Source organism: Panthera tigris, chromosome D2 (assembly GCF_018350195.1).
Source record: "Panthera tigris isolate Pti1 chromosome D2, P.tigris_Pti1_mat1.1, whole genome shotgun sequence".
Lineage (NCBI taxonomy): Eukaryota > Metazoa > Chordata > Mammalia > Carnivora > Felidae > Panthera > Panthera tigris.
Genome location: NC_056670.1, coordinates 55,685,016 through 55,700,297, shown reverse-complemented (window position 1 = coordinate 55,700,297; position 15,282 = coordinate 55,685,016). Strand labels below are relative to the sequence as shown.

At 48.4% G+C, this 15,282-nt stretch overlaps 2 protein-coding genes and 1 long non-coding RNA gene across 3 annotated transcripts in view; 1 reads left to right on the top strand and 2 right to left on the bottom strand.

Annotated features, from left to right (window-relative positions):
• Positions 1-2,580: 2,580 nt before the first annotated feature.
• Positions 2,581-3,741, bottom strand: FRAT1 (FRAT regulator of WNT signaling pathway 1). The gene has a single exon (XM_042960996.1). The coding sequence runs from the start codon at positions 3,534-3,536 to the stop codon at positions 2,688-2,690; it is 849 nt and encodes a 282-aa protein (XP_042816930.1). The 5' UTR covers positions 3,537-3,741; the 3' UTR covers positions 2,581-2,687.
• A 5,458-nt stretch (positions 3,742-9,199) lies between these two features.
• On the bottom strand, positions 9,200-12,896 carry LOC122231863. The gene is made up of 3 exons (XR_006209133.1): positions 12,581-12,896; positions 9,574-9,645; positions 9,200-9,233 (listed from the first exon to the last, which is right to left on the bottom strand). It is a non-coding gene; the product is annotated as an uncharacterized LOC122231863 (long non-coding RNA).
• A 1,298-nt stretch (positions 12,897-14,194) lies between these two features.
• ARHGAP19 (Rho GTPase activating protein 19) overlaps positions 14,195-15,282 on the top strand; it is a 68,097-nt gene continuing 67,009 nt past the window's right edge. The window contains exon 1 of the mRNA XM_042960579.1: positions 14,195-14,323. Within this exon, the coding sequence (XP_042816513.1) occupies positions 14,265-14,323 (59 nt within the window). The 5' untranslated portion in view covers positions 14,195-14,264. The remainder of the gene's footprint in view (positions 14,324-15,282) is intronic.

The following is a 15,282-nucleotide window of genomic DNA, read 5'->3' as shown; positions in this document are numbered from 1 at the left end:
CTCAGTTCATTGAGCATCTGACTCTTGATTTCAGCTCAGGCCACGATCTCATGGGTTCATGGGATAGAGCCCTGAGTCGAGCTCTGCGCTGACAGCAGGGAGACTGCTTGGGATTCTCTCTCTCCTTCTCTCTCTGCCCCCCCCCCCCCCGCTTGCATTCTCTCTCTCTCTTTCTCAAAATAAATTGAAAGAAAGAGAGAAAGAAAGAAAGAAAGAAAGAACGAACTGTATCCAGAAAGCACTTTTGGGACCACGGCATGCCCTTTTTTCATGAGAAACCTAGGACCCAGTCATATGGCTACCAAGGGGCAGTCCTGGGAAGGAACGAGTAGGGACTAGAGACTGTTCTTCTCCAGTATGTGCCAGTCACAGCAAACTTTTCCACATCTCACTTCTCGTCTATTGTACAGAAGGAAACCAAAAGCCCACAGAGGTTGAGCAACTTGTCCGAGGTCCCCATTTAATAAGTGGCCTTGAACCCTGGTTGATATGTTGCCTAGTGTGGCTCCTTCCTGGAGGGAACAGGCTGAAGTAACTCAGAAAGGGAGGGATAGAGACAGGCCGTTATGTCACCGCTCCTGGAGAGAATGGCAGCAAACATGCTAAGAGCAAAGAGAGGAGTCCTTTCAGACACTGCCAGACAGCTTTCCCACCGTGGGTTTGTCTCCTGATCGGCCGCTAACCAAGAGCTGCCCCAGCCTTAAGGGCTGCCTTGTGAAACGAGTCCACTTAATGACCACGTTAGAAAGAAAAAAAAAAGTGATGAGCCTCCCAGTCTGCAGTGACAGGCTGAACTGATGTCCTTTGCTAATAGTCAGAGGCAGCTTCATAAAACTCCATCACTGACTAGTAATCCAAAAGGCTCTAAGGTTTTAGTGAATGGGATTGGTCCAAAACCTGACCTCACTTTCATTTAATTTCATGCCAGCACCAATACACGCCCAGCCACACAGACCCTGCTTAACTAGTGAGCCGCTCAGACACAAAGGCGCTCTAATTACCATCCACAAGGCAGGCCGACAAGGATTTCAAGTGTTTTTAAGGTTTATGGATTAGAGAAATGTGTTCTCTGCATCTTTCGCACCGAGGGCAAGTAGAAGATAAAACCCAACAATAAACCCAACAAAAAACCCAACGCATTTATTGAAAACAAGTATTTCAGTTAAGTTAAAATCCTACAATCAGGATAAGCCACAATTCCAGACACTCCGGTGCGAAGTGTAGATATGTCAATAGCCACATCTGGATGATGAACAAGCCATTGAATCTTATAAAACTAAAACACCCACAAAACGGTTTTAGATCCCTCAGAGTAAGTGAACAGTGTGTTAAAGCACTTTACCACGATTCACAATGGCAAAGCCTGCAGCTTCTCCGTTTGGAGGGTCACATTTTCTACTCGGTTTCCTTCACTTACAAAGGCGAGCTGGCATGCCTGGGGGAGGGGCAGAGGGAGGAAATCAACTCCGTCTATCCAGGGAATTGCAGCTGTTATTGCAAATGGCCCCGGAGAGTCCATTATAAGCTGCTGTGCGAGGCTGTGTCCCCGGAGTGCGCGTCACGTGGCGTCTCCCCAGCCCCCAGCCCTGGCCCCAAGGAGCACCAGCGCCACCCACTTGGAGTAGGACAGCAGAGCCGTGAGGGGAGCGCAGGGACCCGAGGCTAAGACCCTGGGCAGTTTCTGTGAAAGCCCAGGGCGCGGCTGCCCGCAGAAGGCACCGGCGCCCGTCACGTCCCCGCCTCCCCATACCCGCGGTGGCCGCGGTGCGCGTGTCCTTAGGAGACTCCAGTACTTGCAAAACACCGAGCTCTTCTCCGGAGTACAGGCAGAACCCGGCAACTCTTCTGCTCTACTGGAACCCCGGAACCCTGCCTGCGCTCAGGAAAACAGTGACCTTGAACCCGAGGAGGAGAGGGACGGCTGTGAAAATATTTTAGAGAGGAAGGAGGGTTCACTCCACGTCCCACCTTACCTTTCCCCAGCACCGCCCGCCCCCGCCTCCCGTGCCAATCTCGCACACCTTTCCCTGCCACGCTGAGAACCGCAGCCAGTTGCAAAACGGGGGACAGAGAAAACGTTACTCCTATTCAACTCCCAAAAAGTCCTTTCATGGTACCGCGTGTTTTGTATTAAGAACCAGCACCCAAAAGACATGAGATGCGTTTTTTTTTTTTTTTTTAAAGAGTCACAAATTTTCAAGTCTGGCAGTTTGAGGTTCTCCCTGAAATGACGGTCTACTCATGTTCCCCTCCCCCAAAGTGGATCAGGAACCAGCCCTGAAAAGGTAAAGTAACTGGGATCATCCTCGTCTTTCAGACGCTCGGCGATTCCGAGAAGCGTGGAGTGTGGCCACATGGTCGCCGGGCTGAAGGTCTCCGAGAGGCTGCGTGGAACTGCAAGCTGCACTGCCGGGGCTGGTCAAGCCAAATAAGGAGTCCTACTGAATGTGAGCTGGGAGTGCGCTCTGTAATCTGCCTCACAAATAGGGCCAACCAAGCTGTTGCAAACACACTGGAGCCCTCCATTAATTCCCCAAGGAAATATTCGCGGTTTTTCCATTCCTCGTCTGCATTAGCTTATTTTCCCGTTTCCAAATGCGCGAGTTCACCAGTCTGAATAGGGATGCAGCCCTCAGCGGAATCCCTTGCCCTCCAGGCAGAGGCTGGCACTGTGGCCACTCGGGGTGTTAGCTGCCAGGTACCAGAACGCCGTCGCCAGTTTTGAGCTGCGCCCTCCTCCCGGACGCGCCGGGGTCGTTGCAGGCCGCGCGAGGGCTGTGGGGCGAAGGGGGCTCATGCACTGGGGCCGACAGAGGCCCCGTGAGCGGGCGCTGGGGAAGCTTTGCGTGTAACTGCAGCCGTCGCGAATGAAGCCTCCGCACAGCCTCCTTGATGAGGTTCCCCGAGAGCACCAGCTGCTGCAGGAGCCGGTGCGGATCGTCGTCGCCGGTGCGGGATTCGAGCTGGGTCCCGCGTCGCTGTTGCAGGCGGCGGGAGGCGGCGGCGCCTCGCAGCCAACCTCGCCGGCACGGGCCGGACAGCGGCTGCGGGGCGCCCCGCTTGTTGGCTCCCGAAGGCCCATCAAGGCCGGGATGAGGGGCCAGTGGGGACAGAGCGCTGGGGCCTGCGGCGAGCTCGGCCACGAAGTAGGGCGCAGCCCGGCCCCGCACGCGGCCGCGGTCCCCGAGGGCGCAGCGCAGGGCCCCCGGGGGCGCCGGGCCCACCGCCTCGGCCGGCGCGGGCGGCAGAAGCAGTGGCAGCGCAGGGGGCCGGGCCTTGTCCGCCCGCACGGCCGCCGGGGGCCGCGGGGGCTGCAGCGGCGGCCCCGGGGGCGCGCACGGGGAGGCCGGGCTGTCCTGAGCCGCGTCCAGCTGCAGCGCCTCGCCGATCTGGGCCACCAGCAGGTCCACCTCGCCCGAGCCGCCCAGCGTCACCGACTGCTCCAGCAGGAGGAAGCTGTCCTCCTCCTCCTCCTCCTCCGCCTCCCCCTCCGCTTCCTCGCCGGCTTCCTCTTCCTCCTCCCTCCGACACGGCATGGCCCCCCGCCCGGGCACACGGAGCTCGGCGGCCGGCGCTGGCGGCTCGGCGGCCCGCCGGGCTCGATGGGCCGCGGCGGAGCGGGGAGCGGTGCTGAGGCTGAAGCGGGAGCGGGGGCCGGGGCCGGGGCCGGGGCCGGGGCCGGGGCGGACACGGAAGCGGGAAGCCGCCAGGCACTCGCGCCGCGCGCCTGCAGCCGCGGGAGCCGGAATCCTACCGGCTCGGGTTGATTTGTAAACAATGGGTGACGTCGCCGCCGGGCCCTACCACCGCGCCAGGACGGGGGTGCGCTGTACGGTTGGGGGGCGGGGCGCCCGCTGGGCCCGGGTGCAGGGTGAAACCTAGCTGCTTCTGAGTCCACCAACCCTGAGTGCTGTGTGCAGGAGTGCACTGGGTTGCGGATACCCGCTCTGTCAGCCGGGCGTGGTTGGCATTTCCAGAAAATGAACACCGGCGTGGACTCAGTTGGTTTCTTCCACACACAAGCACAGACACTTACACCCACACACTCCCCTCCTTTAGGCGCGTCAACTCGTCTGGGTTTGGCATTTGCGCTTTTGAGGTGCCGGGTGCCCGCGTCTGGGAAGTGATGACCCGGCGAGTGAAGCGAGGATGGAGAGAAGGGGTCAGGCGAGAGATCTGTCTGGAGATTAGGGAAACGAGGCTGACAGGGATGAAAAGGAAGCCCAGGACCTTGTGGTGTGATGGAGTGCGGGGGGCGGGGGGGCGGGCGGTGGGTGGTAGAGTTAGAATAGGCAAAGAAAGGACACAGAGCAATGTTTCTTGACCAGGAGCATGGGTATATGGGGCCTGGACTGGGGCTGACATTCCTGGAGAGGAGGAGGTCGTTGGTCTTGGGCGGTGGGTGTGTGAACTGAGCTAGAAAGTTCTAAGAATGCCTCAGCTCAGCAGGGGAGTATCTTCTCTGAGGGGAACACAGGAGAGGAAAATAAGCTGTTTGGATGAAAATGGAGATATGGATCAGTTTAACTCTTCAAGATATCATGATTGGCCTAATGATTAACCAAGACTTCATTTTTTAAAAGGAGGAGGGATGGAAAAATGATTCTTCACTGTCTTGTTGCCTGGAGGTTTTAGACCTTTATTCAAAATCCCAAATCCCTCAGGCCTAACTTCCAAACTCTACACTTGTAGGTGGCCAAGTGTAGAGGCCCAGCCTTTACAAGCCAATCAGGGGAGGTATACCATCAGCGTGAGAGAAATATTCAAAACTGGATTATGGTGATGGTTGAACAACTTAGTAAATTTACTAAAAATCATTGAATGGTCTCTTTCTTTAAAAAAAATTAACATTTATTTATTTTTGAGAGGGAGAGACCGAGCATGAGAGAGGGGAGCTGGGGGACAGAGAATCCGAAGTGGACTCCACGCTGACAGCAGAAAGCCAGATGTGGGACTCGAACTGACGAACCCTGAGATCATGACCTGAGCTGAAGTTGGAGGCTCCATGGACTGAGCCACCCAGGTGCCCCTCTCTCTTTTCCCCGAAATATTTATTTATTTATTTTGAGAGGGAGAGAGAGAATCTCAGCACAGAGCCTAATGTGGAGCTGGAGCCCATAAACTGGGAGATCATGACCTGAGCAGAAACCAAGAGTGGGTTGCTCAACCGACTGAGCCCCTCCCCGGCCCGCCCCCCCCCCCCCCCCCCCCCCCCAGCTCCTGAATGGTCTCTTAAGATGAGTGAATTTCATATGTAAATTATATGTCAATAAAGCTGTTTTAAAAATTAGCCACAACACATGCACACACAAATACAGAAGCCAGGCAGAAGGGGGCTACTTTAGGATAGGCAGCGGGAGAGTAGCCTAATTTAGAAAGGGAGTGCCAGAGGAAGAGACTGGAGACCGTCCAGATGGGGAGAAACAAGGGTCGTGGTGGGCAGTTCCAAAGATGGTAATTACAAGAGCAAACCTCCAAGGAGAGATGGGGTGGAGGGAATAGGTGGGTAATTGTTTAAAAAGTGTTGGGTTTATCCTTGTTAAGTATGGAGAGAAGAATGTGGGAATAAAGGAAGAGGCAGTTTGAAAAAAGCCAGGGAATTTTTAAATCTTGGAAATGGGGACTTCTACAGGGTGTCATAAAATTCATCATCTCTTTTTAGTAGATTCCTTAGGATTTTCTATATATATTGATAATAACATCTGCAAAGAAAGATAGTTTTACTTCTTTCTAGTCTGGATGCCTTTTATCTTTCTTGCCTAGTTGTCCAGCTAGAACTCCTAGAACAATGTTAAGTAGAAATGGTGAGGGCAAGCATCCATGTCTTGTTCTTGATCTTAGGGTAAAGCATTCAGTCTTTCATCAAGTATGACGTTGGCTGTGGGTTTTTATAAAAAGATGGCTTCATCAGGTTGATAATATTCCCTTCTATTCCTGGTTTGTTGAGCATTTTTTATCACGAAAGGACTATCCCCTCATTTTAAATCACTATTCTTTTTAAAATTTTATTTTAAAAATAAAAGAGAGAAATTTTAAAATTATTTATTTAAAATTTTATTTTAAAATAAAGAGAGAAAGAGAGAGAATGTGTGCATGCAAGAATGGGGCTCAATCTCACAACCCTGGGATCATGACCTGAGCTGAAATCGAGCCGGGCGCTCAACTGACTGGCCACCTAGGTGCCCCTTAAATTATTATTCATGTGAATGTACAATCAAGGCAGGCATTTATTAGCTTCAATATTCTGAATCTACTTATTTAAAAACTTAAGATGTAAATAATTGGTAGCAGCTTACAATTTGTGTTTTTTAAAAATACTTTTATGTTTCCTTATTTTTGAGAGAGACAAAGTGCAAGCAGGGGAGGGGCAGAGAGAGAGGAGACAGAATCTGAAGCAGACTTCGGGCTCTGTGCTGAGACACAGGGCTCAAACCCATGGACTGGGAGATCATGACCTGAGCTACAGTCAGACACTTAACAGACTGAGCCACCCAGGTGCCCCTTGAAGACATTATTCTAAGTGAAAGGAACCAAACACAAAAGGCCACATATTGTAGGATTCTATTTATATGAAATATCCAGCAAAAACAAATCCACAGAGACAGAAAGTAGATTAATGGTTGACAGGGTAGAGAAGGGGATTAGGACTAACTGCTAATGGGTCGGGGATTTCTTTTGGGGTGATGAAAATGTTTTGGAATTAGTGGTGATGTTTGCACAATGTAGTGAGTATACTAAAAGCCACTAAAATGTACATTTCATAAGTATACACTTTAAAATTCACCTTAGAAGGCATCTGGGTGGCTCAGTCGATTCAGCGGCCGACTCTTGATTTCGGCCCAGGTCATGATCTCATGGTGGTGGGATGGAGCCCTGCATCCAGCTCCTCACCGGGCATGGGGCCTGCTTATGGTTCTTTCCCTCTGCCCTCCCCAACTCGTGTGGGTGCATGCTTTCTAAATAAATAAATAAATAAATAAACAAACAAACAAACAAGTAAATAATTCACTTTAGATGTGAGATATATATCAATTTTTTCAATGCTAAAAAATATTAATGGTAACATCTAGGTGCTGGGTAATAGGGTAGTTCACTGTCAAATTCTTTCACTTTTGTTGACTGCAAATTTTTTAGAATAAAATGCTAGAAAAAAATAAGCCACAGAAAAGAGCTGATTAATTTTATGGCTTCCTTCAGAACTGCCCGGGACACGGGGTGGTGGTGGTGGTGGGGGGTGCTCAGGGCTGACAACTGGGAAGGAAGGGAGCAAGGAAACACGCTGCTGGCAGGTTGCCTGCTACACGGCAGGGGAATTGTGTAGACTCATTCTCCAGTGTTGAAAGAATGTAGACAGTCTGCTGCAGGCTGACCAAATTCTTGCCCACTGTGGAGGATTTCAAACTGTATGGCAGGAATGAGGCTTGACACTATTTTCAGAGGCCAGCAGCATCCCTGAGTGCTGAGCGATGGGCAGACATGGGCTCGCCTCTTTATCAGTCCCTTCATTGCCACCCAGCGCCCACGCAGGGAGGCTGGAGGAACTGAGCTGGTTGGAGGTTGGGGGGGGGGTATGTGTACAGAGAGAATTTAAGAGATTAGGGGATTCACACTGAGGTGCAAAGAGGTGCTAATGAGATATTAAACACCTCTCGGGGGAGTAGCGCTGAAGAAGCTGCAAACTGAGAGGGCAGAAGTTGAAAATGTCTTGAGGCTGCTGATAGGGTGGGAAAGATAACTGGCCACTGGTTAAATGGGACAGTGGTGTCTGTAACTCAGTAGTTAAACTGGATGAACGGCTTTGGGCTAACAGTGATGCAGCAGTGTGAAATAATTTTGCCATTCATAAAGGTAGAAATGACTCAAGACTGGGGAAGAGGTTGAGAGGGATGCAGCCGGCAGGTGGAGACTTGAGTAGTGCACTGAGTTGAATGAAGCTCCCTCCACATTCCTGCCTGCCTGGAACCTGTAAATGGGACCTTATTTTGGAAAGAGGGTCTTTGCGGATGTAAGCAAGTTAAGACGAGGTCAAACTAGAGTAGGGTGGGCTCTAATGCAGTGGCTGGTGTCCTTGTTCAAAGAGGGAAATTTGGACACAGAGACACACAGGGAGAATGCCACGTGTCCGCAGAGGCAGAGATCGGAGAGGTGTCGCCACCAGCCAGAGAACACTAAGGATTGTCAGCAGTCACCTACGGAGAGCACAGAACAGCTTCTCCCTCAGAGTCCCCAGAAAGGAACCAACCCTGCTAACTGACACCTTGATACTGGACTTCTGGCCTCCAAAACTGTGAGAGAATCAATTTCTGTTGTTTTAAGGCACCAGGTTTTTGGTAATTTGTTACGGCAGTCCTAGGGAACTAAGAGTGATTTCAAGAAATTGTGTAAAACATGTAAGCCACGGAGAAATTTACTGAAGGCCCTGGGGGAGTTCTGAGAATCAGTGGAAAAAATGGAAGGGCTGAGGGCCTCTCTGATAGATGCTGGGTTATGCTAGGCCCAGCGACATCTGCCATGAGAACAGGAATAAAGAATGAAGAGATAAAAAAAAAACAAGGGGCCAATAACCCCTTTTTGTGTGTTCATCATATGTAAAATAAATAAATAAATAAATAAATAAATAAATAAATAAATAAATAAAAGCCATATCAGGAACACATCTCCACAGGGATTATTAGGATGACCCCATATAGGCTGATGCAGTCAGCACTCACATTTCTGGAACTGCAGAAAAGCTTGCACTGTCCTTGCCAAAGGGACGGCAGCAGAAAGGGAGAGTAGGTGTCCAGGCAGGTGGTCTTGGATCTGCAGAGGTTTTGGGACTGTCTGGATGCCTGGGACAGCAGTGGAATCAACAGAATTGGAAGTCAGGAGACACAAGGTCAGGTGGCCTAATTCAGTCTTTTTGAAAAAAGATTCTAGTTTTATTTATTTGACTAGATAATATAGCCACGTGGTTGAAAATTCTAAAGGTCAAAATGGGAAAAGTGGAAGTTCTGACCCCATCCCTGTTCCTAGCCACCCGGTCTCCCTCCCTGGAGGCAAACCATACAATCATTATTGTTTTTTAAGAAATTATCGTTTTTAATGTTTATTTATTTTTGAGAAAGACAGATCACGAGTGGGGGAGGGGCAGAGAGCGAGGGAGACACGGAATCCGGAGCAGGCCCCAGGCTCCAAGCTGTCAGCACACAGCCTGACGCGGGGCTCCAACTGGCGAACCGCGAGATCATGACCTGAGCGGAAGTAGGACACTTAACTGACTGAGCCACCTAGGTGCCCTTACCATTTATTCTTTTAAAGATATGTGTGTGTGTGTGTGTGTGTGTATCTTTGTATTTGTATTTTGCCTCCCTTTGTTAGCTAGAAGCTTTAACAGAAGCTGCTGTTTGCTTCCCAGCTACCATTCTCCCCTTCGATGAACCCCACGTTATGGAAGCATGAGGGCTCTAGTATCACACTTTTGAATTTGGATGGGGCTATGTGATGACATTCTAGCCAGTGAGCTAGAGGTCAGAACTATAGAAGTGCCGTGTGGTAGTTTTGGAAAGTCACCCTAGTAGAAGGGGGCCAAACCTTTCTTTTTTTCTCTCCTCGTGTTGCCTGGAATGTGGATGTGTTAGCTGGAACTCCAGCAGCCACACGGATCTATGAAAAGAGCAGTGCATTGGAAGGAATCTCAAACAACGTCTGAAGAGTCAAATGCAGTCTTCGACTGCCTACCTCTGGATCTCTTTTCTGTGAGGAAGAAATAACATTCTACCTTGTTTAGGCCAACCAGAAACTTTGTGAAGATAATGCTACTATAATCAGAAAATCTGCAAAGCTGGTTTGGAGAGCAATGCCAGTCAGGCAGGCCTATGAGAAATACCCAGATCAGGAACCGAAGCTGATAATGATAGTAGCCACCACATACTGATTATTCTTTCTAACAGTTTTATTGAGACATAATTTACATGCCATAAAATTCACCCGTTTAAATTGTACAGTTCAGTGGCCTTTAGTATATTTCCAGAGTTGTACAACCATCCCCGTAATCTAACTTTAGAATATATGCATCATCCCCAAAAGAAAATTTGTACCTAAAAGCTCTACGGAAAAGTGCTTTACAGGTATTATTTCCTTTAGTCTTCCAGTAACCTCTCAGTTTGGTTTTATCCTCTTTATGGAGAGGAAAACCAAGGCGCAGAGATAAGAAAACTTGCCCAAGATCACACAGACTACCAGTGCCAGGGCCAGGATTCAAACTCTGTTTTGGTTGAGGCCTAGACCTGCCCTTCTCAAGCCACTACCCACATGCTGTTACCCAGGCGCAGCGATGTGGTCTCTTACCTCTGCCTAGTTCTTATTCCCAAGGCCTTCAGTGCCTCTGCTAGTAGTCATGCCCTATTTCTGGTCCCATTGCGGATGCCCTTCGTGTTTCCTTGGCTGGGCGCATGCAACTTGTTTCTGGACCCTAGCTTCTTTCCCTTTAATCCACTCATGTGGCAGATCAACTTCCTAATGCCCAATCCTGCTCAGGTTACCCACCTGTCCCACTGTGAATATGTGCACGTTGCCTCCGGAGTAAAACCCTTAGCTCCTTGACACAGTATCCAGAACTCTTAGAGGACTGGCCCTGATCCATTCTTTCAAACCTCTTGTCCTCCACCCCCACACAAGCCAGGTTCCTGTCTCTTGTGTTTGGTGCTGTTCTTTGCGCAGAGAATGGCTTCTCCCACATCTCTAGCCATCTCAGTCTTGCTCAGTCTGTGAAGTGAAGCTCCTTCATGAAGCTGTCTCTGCTCTCCCCAGTAGGTGGTGGTTCCTCAGCCCTCTGCTCTCCCACCCCATTCAGTTCCCTCAGTGGGGGGTGTTAGAACATCCTTTATTTCAGTAGTTACTTGGGCTGGTCTAGACTGTAAGACTCTTAAGTTCAGAAGTGAGAGTCCTCTGATTGGTCAGGCCTGAGTTCTTTGCCCACCCCTATAGCCAGAGATAGGGCCAGTCATACCCAAAACTCTTGGACTGAGATAGGGAAGTAGAGGATCCCTTAAGAGTTGCTGGGTGCATCAAAACAAAAGCCCATTTCCAATATTGGCAGGATGTAGTTTTTCCAGAAGGCCTGAGCAACTTTATTGTTTCATTTATTACTTCCTTGATTTAATTGATTAACTTGTTCCTTTATTCCTTCAACAAATAGTTGGGTAAGCAAAACTAAATATAGTCCTTAACTCATAGAGCCTCCAGTCTCCAAAACTAATCAAGCAATCTATAAACAAATCTAGAAATGCAGCAGCATTTGAGTCCCCAGAAGGTTTTCATGTTTCCTAATCTAAATGACTGTGTGAAGTTATTTTAACCGGGCAACAAGCCTTTCACAATTAGAAGTGGTCCTTTACATTCACATGTTCCAAAAGAGGTACCCTTGGACTTAATTCACACTGAAGTGTGAATAAATGAATGACTGAATGAGCAAGGCCGTTCTTTCTACACCCTTGAAAGAAGATGGATCATATGGGTGGGGATGTACAGGCCTACAGAGGGCTAAAGGACAATTTCCTTTACTTTCCTATTTTGAATGGGGAATCTTACAAGCTGACTCTGAAGGCTCCCCTAGAGAACAAAGAGATAGGGGAAGCCTTGGGGCCTTTTCTGACCTTCACCCTACTTCCTAATAGCTATAGAAACTTTATGTGCAAAATTTCTCTCCATACCAAAGCAATCTCCATTAGGATGGGTTATAGTGGCAGAAAAAAGGATCCATCCAGGCTTCAGCTCACATGACTGTGGAGATAACACCCAACACAGCGAGTTCATAATGTTCCTGCCCATTCCTGAACATCACATACACGTTACTGCTTTGAAACTTAGCCATCAGCACTTGGGGCCTCCTGACCTGAGGTCTGGGTGTTTTTGATTAGAGGGCCAGAAAGATTCCAATACAGAATAATTTGGTCGGTTTTCGGGACTTTAAACTTACTCTGCAAGACTCAGGACCACCCTAAGCCTCCCTCAGATCCGACCCCTGCGCCAGGCCTGGCTGCCTGCGATACCTTCAGGCTTTCAGAGAGTTTGTTCCTTGCCTCTGTTGAAGCCCAGACAGCCTGCCCCTTTGCCCCCAGCTACAATCTGAATTTTCTGAGGTAGGATTCATGGCTCAATGCTCAATGCTGAGCTCAGTGCTTGACAGATGGTAAATCCCAATCACAAATGCTCCGTGACTGAATGTGCTTCCAGTGTTTCTCTCTGCCAGCCTCTTGCCAGTGACCTGGCTGTTTCCCAGCTTGTTATCCTGGCTGGGGAAAATGACCCCCAGAGTTTTTCCCGTGGGGTTCCAGCCCTGACCCGGGTTGTTTTTAGCTGCACAGATTGGTTCCTCTTCTCTTCACCCCATTGAGTTCCTGCCTCCACTTACCCTGTGGCCGGTCTTAAAGAGGATTCCATAGCAAAGCTGGAGAGAACTTCGTTTTTTGGCATATGGAATAATGTGAGTGTTAGTCTTTGGTGTGTCTGAAGGAGACTGAATGGTTAAACTTTGCCCTAGCCCACAATAAACAGGTGTCCCAGGAAGCAAGAAAATTGGGAGTGATTTGTAGCCTACCTTTGTCCTTTAACTTTGACCCCCTTTAGTGGGTAGTTCCCCACTGGGAGAACTTTGGTGGGAGATAGGGCCCTCCTCCAGGCCGAAAGGTAGAGGCACATGACCTTGGCCCAGCTAATCAGATGTTCTCACTCATGACTCTTTCTCTCCAGGGATTGATGGGGAGACCTAAGGACAGATGGGAAATCAGTGGAGGGGTGAATGTGCTGAGTCAAGTGGCACTGAATGGTGTGAACTTGGCTGGGTTTTTGGCTCCCTAGCCCCCTTCCTTCCTGCCAGCTCTTCAACCTAGTATCCTCATAACAAATCCAGTTTCTGTTAGCCAAAGTCACTTTCTAGTGCTTGAATCCAGATTGATATAAACCTGTTTTATGTCTGGAGGAAGTGGTTTAAATAAACCAGGGAGTGGGGCACCTGAGTGGCTCAGTCGGTTAAGCGTCCGACTTCGGCCCACGTCATGATCTCACGGTTTGTGGGTCTGAGCCCTGGGTCGGGCTCTGTGCTGACAGCAGCCTGGAGCCTGCTTCGGATTCTGTGTCTCCCTCTGTCTCTGTCCTTCCCCCACTCGTGCTCTGTCTCTCTCTGTTTCTCAAAAATAAATAAACGTAAAAAATTAAAATAACTAAGCCAGGGAACATATGTAAGGTAGAATACTACACAGCTGTTCAAAAGGGTAATGGCAGATCTATGTGTACTGACATAGATATCCAAGATGCACTTCTAAGGGTAATGTGTACAATATATCACAATTTATCTAAAAATGAAGGGAAGCCTGGTTGGCTCAGTTGGTAGAGCATGTGACTCTTGATCTTAGGGTCATGAGATGGAGGTCCATGCTGGGTGTAGAGATTACTGAAAAAATAACCTAAAAAAAAAAAAAAGAAAAAAAAGGAAAGAAATGCCATAAGTAAAGGAATTCAGCTTTGTTCACACTTATATTTCCAGGCCTAGAACAGGACCTAGCACATCGTACATATTCGATAAATATTTTTCTTTAATGTTTATTTTTGAGAGAGACAGAGAAAGAGAGAGAGAGACAGACAGAGGCTGAGTGGGGGAGGGGCAGAGAGAGCGGAAGACACAGAATCCGAAGCAGGTTCCAGACTCTGAGTGGTTAGCACAGAGCCCAATGCAGGGCTTGAACTCATGAACCACGAGATCGTGACCTGAGCTGAAGTCAGATGCTTAACTGACTGAGCCACCCAGGCGCCCCTCGATAAATATTTCCTGAATGAATGTACTGTATGGAAAAAGATCTAGAAGAACATATATTAAACTCAAAATAGTTTCTTAGAGGAGGGACTAGAGGTAGGGGCGGTTGACGAGGGAGATTTTTATCTGTATTATTTAAATTTTTTTTACAAGGGGAATATCTTCACGTATTATATGTGTCATTAAACAATATAAAAAGATGCTTGCAGTTTGTTGGAGGTAGGCAGATGGAGGTGCAGTGACATTTGTGGCCCTGGCCCTCTTCCCTGCGCCAAACTTCTGAATTCTTAGGAGTCTTTTCTCTGCTTGAATATATAGTCCTCTGTAATTCTAACCTGACTTCTGTTGTATGTGACTTATGTGTGTTCATTTTGTCTCTCCCAGTCTGTCACTCCTGCAGGACTGGGGCCACTTTTCCATGACCTTCGGTTCAGCCAGACTGTTGGAAACAAGATGACTTTCTGAACTGTTCATGAATACCTGCTGTACAGCCATGCTTCTCACCAGGCTGGCAGTCAGCAGCCAGACTGAGTAAGGATGATTGCAGGGGAGCCAGGACCCCCTTGCTTGTCGGCAGGCTCGTCGGCTGGGGCGTACTTATTATTATCCTCGTTTTTCAGAGGAGGAAGTGGACTCAGAAAGTGAAAAAAGTTGTCTGGGTCACCGTTAGAAGTAACGGAGCTAGGATTTCAAAGTAGGCTTACTGGCTCCAGAACCCATGCTCTTAACTACCGTGCTGTAGTTCTCCAAACGGTAAGGGCTTTGTATAAAAATGTCATCAAAACAGATAAACCAGAAATAGAGTGGTGTGGTATTCTACCTGGTTGTAGCAGTGAAATTTCAAAGTTGTAAACATTTCTTCTGTGTGAAAACAGCCATTCAATCCAATCAGTCAGTTGATGCTGGGTCTCATGCAGCTAGGAAAAAAACACCCAAAAAACAAAACTTGTTCCTTCTTGGGAGAAATTCTTTGCAGAATTTGAGCCTTGTGTTCCTTGCTTTGTATTTATACCAAATATGCAGCTTGGATTTTCCAAGTCTGTCACGGGTTCAATGAACAATTTCACTGATACGTGCTTGTTGAACTGTATGTTTCTTTTCATGTATTTGTTCAACAGAGATCATCTGTTAAACATAAGACATAAAATAGGGCACCTGGGTGGCTCAGTCAGTTAAGCGTCCGACTTCAGCTCAGGTCGTGATCTCATAGTTTGTTGAGTTCCATTCCCACATCGGGCTCTCTGCTGTCAGTACAGAGCCCACTTCAGATCTTCTGTCTCTCTCTCTCTCTCTCTCTGCCCCTTCCCCTCTCATACTCTTTCTCACTCTCTAAAAAAAAAAAATAAATAAATAAAATAAAATAAAGCAATTTTATTTTAACACTTTCATCAAACTTTGTAAAGATTTTTTTCTTATATTTATTTTGAAAGAGAGAGTGAGGGAGGGCCAGAGAAAGAGGAAGAGAGAATCCCAAGCAGGCTCCTCACTGT